The sequence below is a fragment of the Oncorhynchus nerka genome, linkage group LG14, assembly GCF_034236695.1.
Source record: "Oncorhynchus nerka isolate Pitt River linkage group LG14, Oner_Uvic_2.0, whole genome shotgun sequence".
Lineage (NCBI taxonomy): Eukaryota > Metazoa > Chordata > Actinopteri > Salmoniformes > Salmonidae > Oncorhynchus > Oncorhynchus nerka.
Window position 1 is genome coordinate 50154498 of NC_088409.1, and position 15226 is coordinate 50169723.

A 15226-nucleotide genomic window follows, 5' to 3' on the forward strand; every position below is an offset into this window, starting at 1 on the left:
GCAGTGCATTTTGTGGGGATAAAGAGCTTAAGGTTTGATTTGTAGCACTTTACTTAAAGCCTGCAGGTATAATGAGGTGGCAGCATTATGAGGCGGTTATAACGCAGTGTAAGACATGTCATACATGCATGACTCCTTAATAACGTCTAGACTCATTATGATCCTGACAAAATACCAAGCATTGAGTCAAATAAACATTTCCCACATAACTGTATTATACGTCTTGAGCCATTATGAAAGGTCATACACTTATAACAATTCATAAAGCATAAGACCTGCACTTCTGCAGGGTTTAAGTCATCTGTGTCCTCCTCTCTTATTCCTCTACCTCTTTCACTCTCAGTCTCCCCCTTCCCCCTGCCTAAGATGACTGGATTTCCAGGTGGGTCGCATTAGTTTGTCCTGTCGACGTGACATTCCTGGCACTGACGGCACAGTTAGTTTTGGGTGTGGATCAGAAGCTCCCGGACGGAATGGGATTTCCAGCTTTTCTCAGTCAATGTGTTTTGACTCCTGGTGAGATAGGGTCGTGGCAAATGAAAAAGCAGCAGCTGCTTTAATATTGATGTTTCCTACTTCACCGGCGTGCGTGTGACTGTGTGTGAGTGTGCATGCATGCATGTATGTGTGCGTGCATATGATGTATGTGTGTGCACGTTCACACGTGTGTGTGTGTGTAGGTGCATGGTGAGACTGATCTGGGTGTCTTTTATCAGGGCCATACTGAGGATAACAGTATGGGTCGTGTTTCAGGGAGACACAGAGAGGCCCATCTGTCCTACTGGAGGTCTCATAGGCTGGATTATGGGCTGCATATGATCTGACAACTAGGGAGTCCAGTGACACCTGCGAAGGAATGCACACCTCTAGCTGCTAAAGCATTTTAGGGAGTGATGGGCATAGCAGACCCTATTTGATCTGACCTGTGTGCTGTGCTGTGTGGGTTCACCCTCCACCTGTCATGTGTTGTGTTGGTTTGGCTGGTACATTTCTCCAGTCCAACTGTACGCCATCAACCATCACTAGACCTCTGCCCCAACACCTGTACCTCTGGCTCAGCTAGGCCAATATAGCAAAGCCTCCAAACTTTGGCACTCGTTTACGCCTACCACGGTGTATTTCAGGGTTTTTTCTAATCTCTTAACTAATTGTAATTGAGCTGTTAATTCAATAATGTCGTGGATAGGAAGTGATAGGAGTTTTGCTCCTCACAAAGGTAGTGGGCGAAGACTGGATACAACAAACCTACAACTGACCAAACAATGTCATGTCAACCCTTGGTTTGTCCACCGCCTAGCAACAGAAACAAAAAGGACTATTTTCTGCAGCCTGGTTGTCTAGCCAAGTGGCCAGTAGGACGGGATGTTTGGTGCGGTCCAGGTAGCACGTGGTTTTAGCCCATCATAATCACCAACCTCATTGAGCTTCAAAGACGTCCCCAGACAGCAGCCAAGATGGCAGAACGGCACGTTGTGGGCACGCTCAGTGCAAGCTTGTCTTGGGAACGGACCTTAATGGTCTAAAGCAGCCAGCTGAGCTGACGATTGTGGAGCAGTCAAGTAATCCATGCTTAACTGGCTCCATGACCGCTAAGTGGGATTGGGAGTCCTGGCGGGGCTCTAACCACTCTCCGTGGCTATGAAGAGAGACTATAAGCTGCTGGAAGGAACTTTAGCCAATGGATGGGTGAGAACTGCAGCGTATGAATAACTCTTCAACACTCAACTTATGATGTTCTTGGACAGTCTCGGACTGTCAGACACTCTCTAGTGAGTTAAAGTGACATTTGTCACAGAGTCAAAGAGGTAGAACAGAATTGTATTCTTATTCGACACTGTCTCAAAAGTGATGTAAGAGTACAACCTATAGAGGGCCAGAGTCAAAGGCCACCTTAATTAGGGACAGAGCCGAAAGCACAGACCGTAAATCAGTCCACAGTCGCACAGCCCACTTAAGAGACATACTAGTATCATAAGTCCATTATGGGATGTTCTATTAGAACATCATCTTTATTGAACTGCTCGTTTTGAGCCTGGTGTGGCCAGAAATGATATTCTCTCACCCTGAACCCAGAAGCTTGTCTTGCTGTAGTTGTTTGCTGTTGGTGTGAACACTTGTGAAATATAGTTGATAAATTGTGATGTGAGACAAGGTTGTAATTCAAATCAAACTTTGTCACGTGCCCGAATACAACAAGTATAGACCTTACCGTGAAAATGCGTACTTGCAAGCCCTTAACCAACAGTGCAGTTCAAGGAAAGTTAAGAAAACATTTACCAAATAAACTAAAGTAAAAAAGCAAAAAAGTAACACAATAACAAGGCTATATACAGGGGGTACCGGTACAGAGTCTTTGTGTGGGGGTACAGGTTTGAGGTAATTTGTCAGATGCCGAGCACTTGCCAAATCAGGCGATGATGCAACCAGTGATGCTCTCGATGGTGCACTGTAGAACTTTTTGAGGATCTGGGGACCCATGCAAAATCATTTCAGTCTCCCGAGGGGGAATAGGCTTTGTCGTGCCCTCTTCATGACTGTCTAGTTGTGTTTGGACCATGATAGATCGTTGGTGATATGGACACCAAGGAACTCGAAACTCTCAACTCGCTCCACTACAGCCCCGTTGACGTTAATGGGAGCCAGTTCAGCCCGCATTTTCCTGTAGTCTATGATCAGCTCCTTTGTCTTGCTCACATTGAGGGAGAGGTTGTTGTCATGGCACCACACTGCCAGTTCTCTGACCTCCTCCCTATAGGCTGTCTCATCATTGTCGGTGATCAGGCCTACCACTGTTGTGTCGTCAGCAAACTTGGTGATGGTGTAGTGATTGGCAACGCAGTCGTGGGTGAACAGGGAGACAAGGAGGGGACACACCCCTGAGGGGCCCCAGTGTTTGAGGATCAGCGTGGCAGACGTGTTGTTGCCTTACCACCTGGGGGTGACCCATTAGGAAGTCCAGGATCCAGCTGCAGAGGGAGGTGTTTAGTCCCAGGGTCCTTAGCTTAGTGATGAGCATTATGGTGTTGAACGCTGGACTGTAGTCAATGAACAGCATTCTCATCTAGGTGTTCCTCTTTTCCAAGTGGGAAAGGGCAGTGTCGAGTGCGATTGAGATGGCTTCATCTGTGGATCCTGCTGAGGCGGTATACGAATTGGAGTGGGTGGAGGGTATCCGGGAGGATGCGGTTGATGTGAGCCATAACCAGCCTTTCAAAGCACTTCATGGCTACCGACGTGAGTGCTACAGGACGGTAATCATTTAGGCAGGTTACATTTCGTTTCATTGGGCACAGGGACTATGGTGGTCTGCTTGAAACATGTAGATATGACAGACTCAGTCAGGAGGTGTTAGAGGTTGAAAATATCAGTGAAGACACTTGCCAGTTGATCCACGCATGCTTTGAGTACACGTCCGGGTAATCCCACTGCTTTGTGAATGTTGAACTGTTTAAACGTCTTCCTCACATCGGCTACCGAGAGCATTATCAGACAGTCATCCAGAACAGCTGGTGCTCTCGTGCATGCTTCAGTTCTGCTTTCCTCGAAGTGAGCATAAAAGGCATTTAGCACGACTGGTAGGCTCGCATCACTGGGCAGCTCGCATCTGGGTTTCCCTTTGTAGTCCGTAATAGTTTTCAAGCCCTGCCACATCCGACGAGCATCAGACCTGGTGTAGTAGGATTCAATCTTAATCCTGTGTTGGCGATTTGCTTGTTTGATGGTTCGCCTGAGGGCCTAGCGGTATTTCTTATAACTGTCCGGATTAGTGTCCCGCTCCTTGAAAGTGGCAGCAGATGTTGCCTGTAATCCATGGCTTCTGGTTGTGATATGTATGTACGGTCACTGTGGGAACGACGTAGTCAATGCATTTATTGATGCTGCCGATGACTGAGGTGGTATACTCCTCAATGCCATTGGATGAATCCCGGGAACATATTCCAGTCTGTGCTAGAAAAACAGTCCTGTAGCCTAGCATCTGCGTCATCTGACCATTTCCGTATTGAGCGAGTCAATGGTACTTCCTTCTTTAGTTTTTGCTTGTAAGCAGGAATGAGGAGGATAGAATTATGGTAAGATTTGCCAAATGGAGGGCGGGGGAGAGCTTTGTATGCATCTCTGTGTGTGGGGTAAAAGGTGGTCAAGAGTTTTTTTTTACCTCTGGTTGCAGATGTGACATGCTGGTAAAAATGTTGGAAAACAGATTTAAATTTGCCTGCATTAAAGTTCCCTGTCACTAGGAACACCGCTTCTGGGTGAGTATTTTCTTGGTTTGCTTATAGCCTTATAAAGTTGGTTGAGTGCGGGGTCTTAGTGCCCGCATCGGTCTGTGATGGTAAATAGATGGCTACGAATAATATAGATGAGAACTCTCTTGGTAGATAGTGTGGTCTATAGCTTATCATGAGGTACTCTACCTCAGGCGAGAAATACCTTAAGACTTCTTTAATATTAGACATCACGCACCAGCTATTATTGACAAAAAGACACACACCCCACCCCTCATCTTACCCGATGTAGCTTCTCTGTTCTGCCGGTGATTCGAAAATCCCTCCAACGCTATATTATCCATATCATCGTTTAGCCACGACTCAGTGAAACATATTACAGTTCTTAATGTCCCGTTGGTAGGATAATTGTAATCGTAGGTCATCAATTTTATTTTCCAATGATTGCATGTTAGCAAGTAGAATTGATGTCAGTGGGAGTTTACTTGCTCGCCTATGGATTTTCCAAAAGGCAGCCCGATCTACGTCCTCTTTTCCTCAGTCTTTTCTTTACGCAAATGACGGGGATCTGGGCCTGTTCGCGGGAGAGCAGTATATATTTTTCGTCGGACTCGTTAAAGGAAAAAGTTTGTGGTGAGTAATCCCAGTTCTGATGTCCAGAAGTTATTTTCAGTCATAAGAGACAGTAGCAGCAACATATTAAAAAAATAAGTTACAAACAACGAACAAAATAGCACAATTGGTTACGGGCATGTAAAACGTCAGTCATCCTCTTCGGCGTCATCTTAAATTCTACTCATCACCTTACTCTCATGTCCAGTCTCATCACCCTTTCATTTCCAAAATGAGGATCCCAGCCTCACACAATGAGGTGGGGCTGAAATGAATAATAAGATGAAGCCAAAGACCGACTCACAGTTATTATTATGAAGCCTCAAATTTTGCTCTAAAACAGAGGGACAACGACTAAGGTCTCATTCAACTGAGTAAGTCGAAGTATGGTGGGGTGTGTGAAAATGTCCATTCCGGTGGAAGACAAAAAGGTCACATTCAGTAGGCACCAAAAAAAAAAAACTGACAGAAACAGGTAGGGACTACCAACAAGAAACAATTGTTGTTTTGCTACGGTGGGCACTAGTGAATACGACCCAGTTGTAGCTAGGCCTTTGCCTGGAATGTTCCATGCTCCGGGTTGGATCGGAGCGCCATGTCACAGACTGGGAATGTGGGATGGAAGGAAATGGTATTCCGTAGAGCGTATAAATGATTCCCTTTTCTCAATAAACATATTAATCCTGAGGTACATTATCTCCTCTGGCTGGCCTGGAAGGCAACTGACGGTACTATGAGCTTCCCATCTGCAGGATGAAGAAAAAAACTGACAGAAATGCTGTCTCCGTCGGTCCCTGCACAGGAGGACTGTGCTCCCAGAATGTCTGGCTTGCTGCTCTGTTACGCTCATCAGGGTCGTATTTATGGGAGCACAACGTAGCAGAACGTTGTGCAACAGAAAACAAAACTAGTGCTTCTTACTGAACAAGTGTAGATAGTATCTCCCCGTTTCTTCTTTTTTTTGTGCCTCGTGAATACAACACAGGGAGAGAGGGAGAGACATTTATTTTACTCAAAAGGTTGACAACCTACCTACTGGTTGTTAGGAAATGACTCGATGGAAGATCGAGAAACATGGTATAGAGGTGATGGACACATTGGTTGCCCTCTAGGTTACAGAGACCTGGTAGTCCCATCCACCAAACTACCAAGAGTGAAACAGGGGAAAGTCAAGGGGTATACCAATTTGTTATAGACCAGACCTAACCCAATCCATTAAATTAATTAAAACAGGAGCATTTTACATCTGGTTAGAAATAAATAAGTCAATCTCAACAGAGAAAAATGTCCACCTGTATGCTACCAATATCCCCCCAAAAGACTCCCCATACTTTAATGACGACAGCTTCTTCATCCTAGAGAGGGAGATCAACCATTTTCAGACCCAGGAACATATACTAGTCTATAGTGACCTAAACACCAGAACTGGACAAGAACCTGACACACGCAGCACACAGGGGAACAAACACCTACAGCATTCCCTCCCCCATATGGGAAAGGGAACACCTAGTCAGTCACACAACTGAATGAATTCAAAAGAAATGTGTCTTCCTCATTTAATCCAACCCCTCTGAATCAGATAGGGGGAGGCAGCCCCACACCTGTACACAACTAAACTCAGCAAAAAAAAAAGTAATGTCCCTTTTTCAGGACCCTGTTGGTCAAAGATCATTCGTAAAAATCTAAGTAACTTCACAGATCTTCATTGTAAAGGGTTTAAACACTGCGTTTCCCATGCATGTTCAATGAACCATAAACAATTAATGAACATGCACCTGTGGAACGGTCGTTAAGACATTAACAGCTTACAGACGGTAGGCAATTAAGGTCACAGTTATGAAAACTTAGGACACTAAAGAGGCCTTTCTACTGACTCTGAAAAACTCAATACTTTATTATATACCCTTTGTTGGCAATGACAGAGGTCAAACGTTTTCTGTAAATCTTCACAAGGTTTTCACACACTTTTGCTGGTATTTTGGCCCATTCCTCCATGCAGATCTCCTCTAGAGCAGTGATGTTTTGGGGCTGTTGCTGGGCAACACGGACTTTCAACTCCCTCCAAAGATTTTCTATGGGGTTGAGATCTGGAGATTGGCTAGGCCACTCCAGGACCTTGAAATGCTTCTTACGAAGCCACTCCTTCGTTGCCCGGGCAGTGTTTTTGGGATCATTGTCATGCTGAAAGACACAGCCACGTTTCATCTTCAATGCCCTCGTCTGGCACTGCAGGATTTGAGTCCCTGGCGGAGTAGTGTGTTACTGATGGTAGCCTTTGTTACTTTGGTCCCAGCTCTCTGCAGGTCATTTACTAGTGGTTCTGGGATTTTTTCTCACCGTTCTTGTGATCATTTTGACCCCACGGGGTGAGATCTTGCATGGAGCCCCAAATCGAGGGAGATTATCAGTGGTCTTGTATGTCTTCCATTTCATAATAATTGCTCCCACAGTTAATTTCTTCAAACCAAGCTGCTTAATTGCAGATTCATTCTTCCCAGCCTGCTGCAGCTCTTTGGTCTTGGCCATAGTGGAGTTTGGAGTGTGACTGTTTGAGGTTGTGGACAGGTATCTTTTATACTGATAACAAGTTCAAACAAGTGCAATTAATACAGGTAACGAGTGGAGGACAGAGGAGCCTCTTACAGGTCTGTGAGAGCCAGATATCTTGCTTCTTTGTAGGTGACCAAATACTTATTTTCCACCATAATTTGCAAATAAATGTATTAAAAATCCTACAATGTGATTTTCTGGATTTTTTTTCTCTCATTTTGTCTGTCATAGTTGAAGTGTACCTATGATGAAAATTACAGGCCTCATCTTTTTAAGTGGGAGAACTTGCACAATTGGTGGCTGACTAAATACTTTTTTGCCCCACTGTATATGAAAATTGGAACACACCAAACAAACACGAAGAGCCATCAATCCAAAATGGAGATGTATAGATAAACCACAACCAATATTTGTGGCCCTATAACTAAGAACAAACAGCAAAAACATATACATGATCCATTATACATTTTAGAATCAGCTATTAAGGACTACCAGAACCTACTACTAGATTATCCAATTCCATTGAACAAGCTACAGGACAAAATACAAACCCAACCCAAAAAAGGCCTGTAGTCAATGGTATCCTAAATTAAAATTATAGCCAGACCAAAGTCCATCCTCAGCTCTGGCATCTTCCCCAACATTTGGAAGCTAGGACTGATACCCCAATCCACATAAGTGAAGACAAATTCTCCCCCAATAACTACCATGGGATATGCATCAACAGCAACCTCTGGAAAAATTATCTGCATCATTAAACAGCAGATTTGGTTTAGTCAGTGGCTGTTCTGGGTAAGGGGAAACTGTAAGGAACAGATGACCGTGAGAGAGGCAGAGAAAGAGAGGTCTGAGCTAGATATAGGCTATGTGACAGTGGCAACCAATGATGACCACAGGCTACCCAAGAGGACAAGGGTGGGTGAATTACAACTGACACGAAGTGTGTGTGTGTGTGTGTCTGTGAAAGAAATGAGATTGGGGGAAGAGATGTGGAAACACTCAAGGCTCAAACTTCAAGATGAAACACTGATGGTCCCTGTAAGGCAATAGAGAAAACACTCTTCCTCCTCCTCACGGTGCTCATCCAGAAGCATGAGTAAACTAGAACCTACTCATTGTTCTGAGTGACCAGAGAAGACTTCCATGCCACAAGTTATCAATGGCTGCGGCCTAAGGCACTGCATATCAGTGCTAGAGGCATCACTACAGACCCTGGTTCAATTACAGGCTGTAACACAACAGGCTGTGATTGGGAGTCCCATAGGGCGGCGCACGATTGGCTCAGCGTCATCCGGGTTAGGCAGTCATTGTAAATAAGAATTTGGTCTTAACTGCCTAGTTAAATAAAGGTTAAATAAAAACATTTAAATGTAAAGTACACCGTCACAGATTCAGTGGTTGATTCATATTCAGGGCCCACTACTAGGCTACATCCCAAATCACATCCTTTTCCAAAAATAGTACACTACTTTTTACCAGAGCCCTATGGGCCCTGGTAAAAAAGTAGTACACTACAGAGAATAGGGTGCCATCTGGGACGCATGCTTAAAGACTGAACACAGTTGGGACGGACGTTATCACTCATCTTGGCTCTGGCCAGTGATGAGAGATGGAGGGAGCAAGAGAAAGAGAGAGATTAGCTTAGTGCTTTGAGAGGCATTTTACTCATTCATCAGATATGAAACACTCAGGGTTGACACTACCGTACATGCTCAAAGTTGAAACTCAAGTAAATATATATATATATACTCTGCTAAAAAAAAGAAAGGGAACACTAAACTAAACATCCTAGATCTGAATGAATGAAATATTCTTATTAAATACTTTTTTCTTTACATAGTTGGATGTGCTGACAACAAAAATCAATGGAAATCAAATTTCTCAACCCCATGGAGGTCTGGATTTGGAGACACACTCAAAATTAAAGTGGAAAACCACACTACAGGCTGATCCAACTTTGATGTAATGACCATAAAACAAGTCAAAATGAGGCTCAGTAGTGTGTGTGGCCTCCACGTGCCTGTATGATCTCCCTACAATGCCTGGGCATGCTCCTGATGGTCTCCTGAGAGATCTCCTTCCAGACCTGGACTAAAGCATCCGCCAACTCCTGGACAGTCTGTGGTGCAACGTGGCGTTGGTGGATGGAGCGAGACATGATGTCCCAGATGTGCTCAATTGGATTCAGGTCTGGGGAACGGGCGGGCCAGTCCATAGCATCAATGCCTTCCTCTTGCAGGAACTGCTGACACACTCCAGCCACATGAGGTCAAGCATTATCTTGCATTAGGAAGAACACAGGGCCAACCGCACCAGCATTTGTTCTCACAAGGGGTCTGAGGATCTCATCTCGGTACCTAATGGCAGTCAGGCTACCTCTGGCGAGCACATGGAGGGCTGTGCGGCCCCCCAAAGAAATGCCACCCCGGTCATGCTGGAGGATGTTGCAGGCAGCAGAAAGTTCTCCACGGCGTCTCCAGACTCTGTCACATGTGCTCAGTGTGAACCTGCTTTCATCTGTGAAGAGCACAGAGCGCCAGTGGCGAATTTGCCAATCTTGGTGTTCTCTGGCAAATGCCAAACGTCCTGCACGGTGTTGGGCTGTAAGCACAACCCCCACCTGTGGACGTCGGGCCCTCATACCACCCCATGGAGTCTGTTTCTGACCGTTTGAGCAGACACATGCACATTTGTGGCCTGCTGGAGGTGATTTTGCAGGGCTCTGGCAGTGCTCCTCCTTGCACAAAGGCGGAGGTAGCGGTCCTGTTGCCCTCCTACGGCCTCCTCCACGTCTCCTGATGTACTAGCCTGTCTCCTGGTAGCGCCTCCATGCTCTGGACACTACGCTGCCAGACACAGCAAACCTTCTTGCCACAGCTCGCATTGATGTGCCATCCTGGATGAGCTGCACTACCTGAGCCACTTGTGTGGGTTGTAGACTCTGTCTCATGCTACCACTAGAGTGAAAGCACCGCCAGCATTCAAAAGTGACCAAAACATCAGCCAGGAAGCATAGGAACTGAGAAGTGGTCTGTGGTCCCCACCTGCAGAACCACTCCTTTATTGGGGGCGTCTTGCTAATTGCCTATAATTTCCATCTGTTGTCTATTCCATTTGCACAACAGCATGTGAAATTTGTCAATTAGTGTTGCTTCCTAAGTGGACAGTTTGATTTCATAGAAGTGTGATTGACTTGGAGTTACATTGTGTTGTTTAAGTGTTCCCTTTATTTTTTTGAGCAGTATATATATATATATATATATATATATATATAAAAAACTTCTAAAAATATATGTTACCCATTGGATGGAAATTCAGCTGTTACATTCTATGAACAAGGAGAATTTCAGGAGATATCCACATTCATATAGACCAATTCCGCGCAGGAGAGCCTCTCTGGAGTATGTCACGTTCATTAGCGAGAGGTAAACGACTAATGGAGGTAAACACTTCACATCATGTGCCTGTCAGTGACCTAGCTGGACCATTCCGACTTGACATGGAGCCAAGTCTTTCTGAGAGCCTTTCTGTGTAACGCATCATCTCAGTTTTGACTAATTGAGCTTAATGGAGTAATCACTAGGAACTAGTCTCAGTCTCTGGCTGACTCCTGATGTCATACTGTATCGACTTAGGACTATTAGGACCCCTTAATCACCACCCTTCCTCGCTTTCCATGGCAGGGTCATCACGGGTAGGCGTTTAATAGTTGTTTATTTATGCAGAGCACAGATGTTAGAGTGGAGAGAGGCACTGTTGTTTCCATTGAGATAGATTCAGCGAGAGCTACATTTGTCAGGGAGCTTGAGAGAGATTGCCTCCATTCTTGTGGGGACACTACAGACATCACACAGAACTATATCATTAGCCTTGGACATTCACCCACTCTTCTGTTTTGCATAACACAAGACAGGTCTATTGTAATATAGCACAAATAATTATAAGACCAATTCTACAATAAGAGTAATAGAACCAGGAAACATGGTCATTGCACAGGTGAGTTTATTGCATGCCATTTTCTCACATCCAAAGTCCCAAACGAAGGGTGCTGCATGGAATAAGACCGGGTTTACATGGTCCGAGTCTGGGTTACCAAGCCAACACATCGGCTCCAGAACACAAAATAAAGCAAAACAACTAAAATACAGCCAGCCAGAAAGTAGTGAAATTATTAGTGTGTGTACATCAGAGGATCGTTAGGGTGGAAGCAAGGCACAAACACTCGTCAGCTTGTCCTATAACTCTGATAAAAAGGGAAACACCAGCGAACTCTCATATGCAAATAGCTCAAATTAGAAAACGGCAGGATGCATGACAGTCACTCGCTGCTACCCTCCTCCTTTCATGATTCAACTACACTGCATCACACAGTATATCCAGAACACAACTAATTCCCCAACTCATAAAGTAGAACTAGGTAGCAACCAGATTAGGCTAGCCTCTGAACTCCAGGCTCTGACTTCCTTTCGTCCTAGTTCTTCTCAGAGGAACTCGTGCTGTAGTACTTTCCCTAATTGGCACACAGCTTACACACGTGCTGAAACAGACCAATCCTTCTGGGTAATGTAGTTTTGGACCTAATTTGTAGTTTGGACTGCTCCACTTCCTTAAATGCTTTGTCTTTGGCAAATTCTTAACTACTGTGAACATATTTTAAATGGCTGAAACTTTTTGGAAGAATATCTTTACTCATGTTTTGATGGCAAGGTGCAAAAAACGTGCATAACAGGAGATCTTAACTTATATAACTCGATCTTTTCTCCCCCACTGTTCCTTCCTCAGGGACACTCGCAAAAGGTTAACACGAGAAAAGAACACTGGAGTTAAGCATAAAAGACCTGCGTCAGAACCAGCCCACTGGCACAACTGGGCCTGGGGTATATCTTAACACTGACTGACAGGAGACACATAAGGATATGTGGGTGTGGCGTCTCACAACGCATGTGGGTGTGGCGTCTCACAACGCATGTGGGTGTGGCGTCTCACAACGCATGTGGGTGTGGCGTCTCACAACGCATGTGGGTGTGGCGTCTCACAACCACATGCGTTGTAAGACGTCTCAGTGTTTGTTCCAGAAGGGGGTGGCGATGGGCCCCTGGACAGACCTCTCCACCACAATCATCTCGTTGGGGTTGTTGCGGGCGCCATAGTGATGCAAAAGCTCTTGGATCGCTGCCTCCTCAATCTGAAAAGAGGAGAGAGGGGGAAATACAAACACAGTTGGAGTGTTTTAAAGCCACAGCCAAGTCAAAGGCAGCTGTCAAACGGCACAGCTGGAAACAAGTCATTTCTACTGACATTAGACAGAGGTGATGAAACAACGTATTTCTGATTTCCCCTTAGAGACACTTATCAAGGTACTGAGTTGTATGTGCGTTGGACAGACAAGCTCACAGTGAAAGGAAAAGCACAGTGTGCATAGTAAACATCTGCTACAAATTTCTGCGCGCGCACACACACACACACACACACACACACACACGTTACCTGAATGAGTGCAAGCAGTTTCTCTCGGCTACGGATTAGTGCAGCCTCCTGCTGTTTCTCCTCCTCCACGATCGAAGCAAAGGTTACCATGGAGGCCGTAGGGGGGCTGCCCGCCGCTCCCAGCACCCAGGGGCTGGTCAGTAAAGAAAATTACCTTGAGTTTGTGACCGGTTGAACATTATCCCCCTCAAACAATTGTTCCTTTTTCCCCCCTGTGGTTGTTCAGGTTTTTTTTTTTTTACGGTTGGGACAAGTTGACATGTGTTAGGTACATCCTGTAATAATTCTGACGCTGATCTGACAGAGTAAGACACAAACAGAGAAAGACCGGTCTGAACTAGATATATCATGTGACAGTGGTAACCAAGGATGACCACAGGGCTACCCAAGAGGACAAGGGTTGGGTGAATTACAACTGACACGCACACAGAGAGAGACAGAGAGTGTGTGTGTGTGTGTGTGTGTGTGTAAGAAAACGCTAATGAAACAGATGGTCCCTGTAAGGCAATAGAGAAAACATTCTACTATAAAAAAAAAGTACACATATGGATATTACTTTCCCCAGCCCTGAACTTTCCCTCCTTCCATCCCTCCCTCAGTGCTCATCAGCATGAGTGATCACTTGTGACATGGAAGTCTTCTCTTATCAATGCTGATTAAGATCAGAAGCCAACAATACATCAGACTCACTGGCTGATTCATATTCAGGGCCCACTACTAGGTTACATCCCAAATAACCCCATATGCCCTACATGGTGAACTACTTTTGACTAGAGCATGGAGTGAGTCATTTAGGCCATGGTAAAAAAAAAAAAAAAATTGAACTAGGCAAGTCAGTTAAGAACAAATTCTTATTTACAATGACGGCCTACCCCAGCCAAACCGACGACACTGGGCCAATTGTGCGCTGCCCTATGGGACTCCAAATCACAGCCGGATGTGATACAGCCTGGATTCAAACCAGGGACTGTAGTGGCACCTCTTGCATTGAGATGCAGTGCCTTAGACTGTTGCGCCACTCGGGAGCCCAAATGTAGTGCACTACATAGGGAATAGGGTGCCATTAGAGACTGCAGTGGGAGCGGACGTCACAGACCAGAACGAGAGCGTTTCCAGTCTGTGGGCTTTAATCCATCTTGGCTCTGGGCATAGATAAAAGATCTACGTCTGGAAGACAGATGCCCCGAATGACCCTGATAGAAGAGGTAAGTAAGCGAAAGAGCTTCTGCAGAAACAGAGAGATAGACACCATTGGGTCACACAAGTGCACACACACACACTTCCTGTAATTATTTGGCCTGATAATACTTGAGAGATGTCACAATTCTAAACATTGCTACCAAAGTTAAAGTAAAAACATCCACCCATTTGTTTCACAAGCATTCCTCTAACACCTCTGCCCATATTATGTGTTAATCTAGATGTCAACGTTATAGGATACAGCACCAGTACATGAACAATCTCTCCCAAAAGTTTTTGTTATGTCAAAACACCCATTCTGAAGTCGTATTGTTTACTGTCATTTCAAATCAGGAGCACACAGTATTCAGTTACCCTGGTCTCAGATCGGTTTGTGCGGTCTTGTCAACTCCTATGGTTATTTTCATTGTAGCGCAAACAGATGAGACCAGGCAAGTATTCAGCTCTTTTGGCATCTAAAGCTCTACCAATCCAGCTGGTGTCTGAGTGGTGGTGTAGTTCACAGTGCAGGTTGAAGTTGCACTTAGGGAAGCTGATCATAGGATCTGTTCTTATGAGAAAGTTCACCCGAGGCAAAGTCGACTAGGCAGTTCTTCTAACTGACGTGTCAGTCTTGTTGAATGGGAAGTGAAAAGGTCATAGTGACCATCAGCCTAATTGCACCACAGCCCTAGCAGTGAGTCACACCCTGCTTCAGGCAGCTGCCTCCCTTTCAGTACATTGAACATTCACTAAGCCCCACCCCACTTGATTACTGTTGGAACCTCGGACAACATCCCAGGAAGCCAAATTCCCTCTTCCAACCACTGGCGAAATCCCATCACAATGATCTCCAGCTCCTTGCCCGAGATGGCATAGCAGTTCAGACGTCTTTTGTCCTCGTCTTGTCGTGTCGTGTATATATATATATATTTACAACTTTTTTCACATACATTTTATTTTTATTTTCCATCAACTCATCTTCAATACACTCTCCTGCAACCTGCCTCACCAATTGATATGTATAAATACGTATTATTTACCTCAAATCTGCAATCCTCCAAGAAGCTAGCCAGAAGCTCCAAGAAGCTAGCCAGAAGCTAGCCAGGAGCTAGCCAGAAGCTAATCAGAAGCTAGTTAGCTTCTTTACTGGCAACTCGTTAGTATTCAGC

The 15226-nt window shown here is 45.0% G+C and overlaps 1 protein-coding gene across 2 annotated transcripts in view; it reads right to left on the minus strand.

Moving 5' to 3' along the window:
- Window positions 1–11373: 11373 nt before the first annotated feature.
- Window positions 11374–15226, minus strand: part of LOC115141390 (inhibitor of Bruton tyrosine kinase-like) — a 42661-nt gene continuing 38808 nt past the window's right edge. For both annotated transcript variants that reach the window (XM_029680190.2, XM_065000146.1), the window contains 2 exons: window positions 12876–13008; window positions 11374–12573 (listed from right to left, as the gene is read on the minus strand). In XM_029680190.2, coding sequence (XP_029536050.1) covers window positions 12448–12573; window positions 12876–13008 — 259 coding nt within the window. In that variant the 3' untranslated portion in view covers window positions 11374–12447. The remainder of the gene's footprint in view (window positions 12574–12875; window positions 13009–15226) is intronic.